We start from the raw sequence: 2,529 nt of genomic DNA on the forward strand, positions 1-2,529 counted from the left end.
TTTATTTGTTTATTATTATTGTTTATTTGTTTGTTTGTTTGTTTGTTTGTTTGTTTGTTTGTTTATTTGTTTATTTATTATTATTTGTTTATTTACTTATTTGTTTGTTTGTTGTTTGTTTGTTTGTTTGGTTTGTTTATTTGTAAGGGTTTGTTTGTTTTGTTTTATTTGTTTTGTTTTGTTTGTTTTGTTTGTTTGTTTGTTTTAGTGTTTTGTTTGTTTTGTTTGTTTTATTTGTTTTATTGTTTTGTTTGTTTGTTTTGTTTGTTTTGGCTTATTTATTTTATTTATTTATTTTATTCTTTTATGTGTGTCATTTTTTTCTTTCTTTATTTTCTGTTTATTTCCTTTTATTTCCTTTTTTATTTTATTCTCGTTTGTCTTTTTCTCTTTTTGTTTATTTTCTTTCATCTCCTTTTTGTTCCATTTAATCCTTTTTCTTTTATCTTTTTCTTTTTATTTCTTTTTATTTTCTTAAAATTTTAATCTCTTATTTCTTCTATTTCCTTCCTTTTGTTTTCTTTCATATCCTTTTATTTCTTCAATCTCCTTTTCTTCTTTAAGCTTCCTCCTCATTATTTTATTTATTTTATTTATTTTATTTTATTTTATTTTATTTTATTTTATTTTATTTTAATTTTTTCCATCTCCTGAATTATCTCCTTTTACTTTTTTGTCATTTTGCTTCTTTTTCGTCTCCGTTTTATCTCCTTGTTTCCTACTTCTTTGTTTATTTAAATCATTTTTGTCTTTTTGTTTAATTAAATATCTTTTTTCTTTTTTCTTTTTTTAATTTTTGTCTTTTGCAATTTTTCTTTTTATCTTTTTAGGAAATTGCTCTTTGCGTGGACCCCTACGGCGACTTCGACTCTGTGGGAATATCTCCTATTCGGCAGCAGCAGCGGGAGGTCCCGGCGCTGGGAGCAGCAGCAGCGAGCCCGCGGCGGCGATCTGCACCCCCGCTGCACCGCCTGCCCCCGCAGCAGCAGCAGCAGCAGCAGCAGCAGCAGCAGCAGCAGCAGCAGCGGGGGAGAGCGAGTGCGAGCGGCTGTGGCGGTGTTTGCTGTCGCCTTTTCTCGCAAGTGCTGCTGCTAGGCCCCGCCTTTTTGCTGCTGGCTGCCTCTTTGCTGCAGGAGATACTCTTTTTAAAGTTAATGTTTCGCTGCCAGTTTGGCCAGCAGCAGGAGCAGCAAGAATCGGACCCTCCACCAACATCCACATCGACCGTCCGCAGGGTTTAGGGTTTAGGGTTTAGGGTTTAGGGTTTAGGGTTTCGGGTTGGGGCGCGGGACCCAGCGACGAGGGTTTAGGGTTTAGGGTTTAGGGTTTAGGGTTTGGAGTTCAGGGTCTACGGTTTGGGGTTTAGAATCTAGGGTTTGAGGTTAGGGTCGCGGGACTGCGCGTCGAGGGTTTAGGGTTTAGGGTTTAGGGTTTGGGGACGCGTTCGTGCGCCCTGCTGCGGCGGAGAGCGCGGGAGTGGCCAGTGCTGTTGCTGCTGTCACTGCTGCTGCTGCCGCTCTTGCTGCTGCTGCTGCCGCTCTTGCTGCTGCTGCTGCCGCTCTTGCTGCTGCTGCTGCCGCTCTTGCTGCTGCAGCAGCAGCAGCAGCAGCAGCGTGCTGCAGCGCGAGCGCGTGCGTGCAGGCCCGCTGGACCTGACGGTGATGGACGCAGTGAGTTTGCTGCTGCCGGAAGAAGCAGCAGCAGTTCGGGAAAGTCCTGCTTTGCTGCAGCCGCAGCTGCTGCGGCAAGCTTTCAAAAAGCTGCCGAGCGACGCGCAGCTGCTGCTGCAGCAAATCGGGGCCCTCTACGCCCCGCCCCGGGGGCCCCTCCCACAAGGCAGCAGCAGCAGCGACAGCAGCAGCAGCAGCAGCAGCAGCAGCAGCAGCAGCAGCAACAAGAGAAGCAGAAGCAGCAGCAGCAGCAGCAGAAGCAGCAGCAGCAGCAGCAGCAGCAGCAGCAGGGAAGACACCCACAAGGCGCCGCAGCTCACTAAAAACGAGGGGCCCCTCCAGCAAGAAGCAGCAGCTCTTTCGAGGGCCCCTTTGAGGGCCCAAACGCGGAGGCTGCCCCCCCTAAAGCCGGCCCCAGCAGCAGCAGCAGCAGCAGCAGCAGCAGCAACAGCAACAGCAGCAGCAACAGAGGGAGGACTCCCTGCAGAGAACGCGCCCACAAAGGGGCCCCCAGGGGGGCCCCCTAGGCTGCTGCTGCCGGCGCCGCCCACAGCAGATTTGGGGCCCCCAGCTAAAGGTGGAGGCCCTGCAGCAGCAGCAGCAACAGCAACAGCAGCAGCAGCAGCAGCAGCGCCGCGGCCGCAGGGTCCCCAGTTTGAGGGCCCCCCCTCAGTGGCCCCTTCGGGCAGCGGGATAGAGACCTCAGCAGCAGCAGCAGCAGCAGCAGCTGCTGCTGCTGCTGCGCTCTCGTGGCCCTCGTGGCTGCGGCCGCAGGCCTCGAGCTTTAGCCCCGAGTCGTCCCCCGCTGCAGCAGCAGCAGCAGCAGCTGCTGCTGCTGCTGCTGCTGCACCCGAGCCGC

General features: G+C 49.9%; 1 protein-coding gene across 1 annotated transcript in view; it reads left to right on the plus strand.

Annotated features, from left to right (window-relative positions):
* Positions 1-146, plus strand: part of ENH_00049330 (hypothetical protein, conserved) — a gene marked incomplete at both ends in the record, with an annotated part of 3,670 nt that extends 3,524 nt beyond the window's left edge. The window contains one exon of the mRNA XM_013585613.1: positions 3-146. Coding sequence (XP_013441067.1) covers positions 3-146 — 144 coding nt within the window. The remainder of the gene's footprint in view (positions 1-2) is intronic.
* Between the last annotated feature and the right edge of the window lie 2,383 nt (positions 147-2,529).

This window comes from Eimeria necatrix, genomic scaffold (assembly GCF_000499385.1).
Source record: "Eimeria necatrix Houghton genomic scaffold, Enh_scaff385, whole genome shotgun sequence".
Classification (NCBI taxonomy): domain Eukaryota; phylum Apicomplexa; class Conoidasida; order Eucoccidiorida; family Eimeriidae; genus Eimeria; species Eimeria necatrix.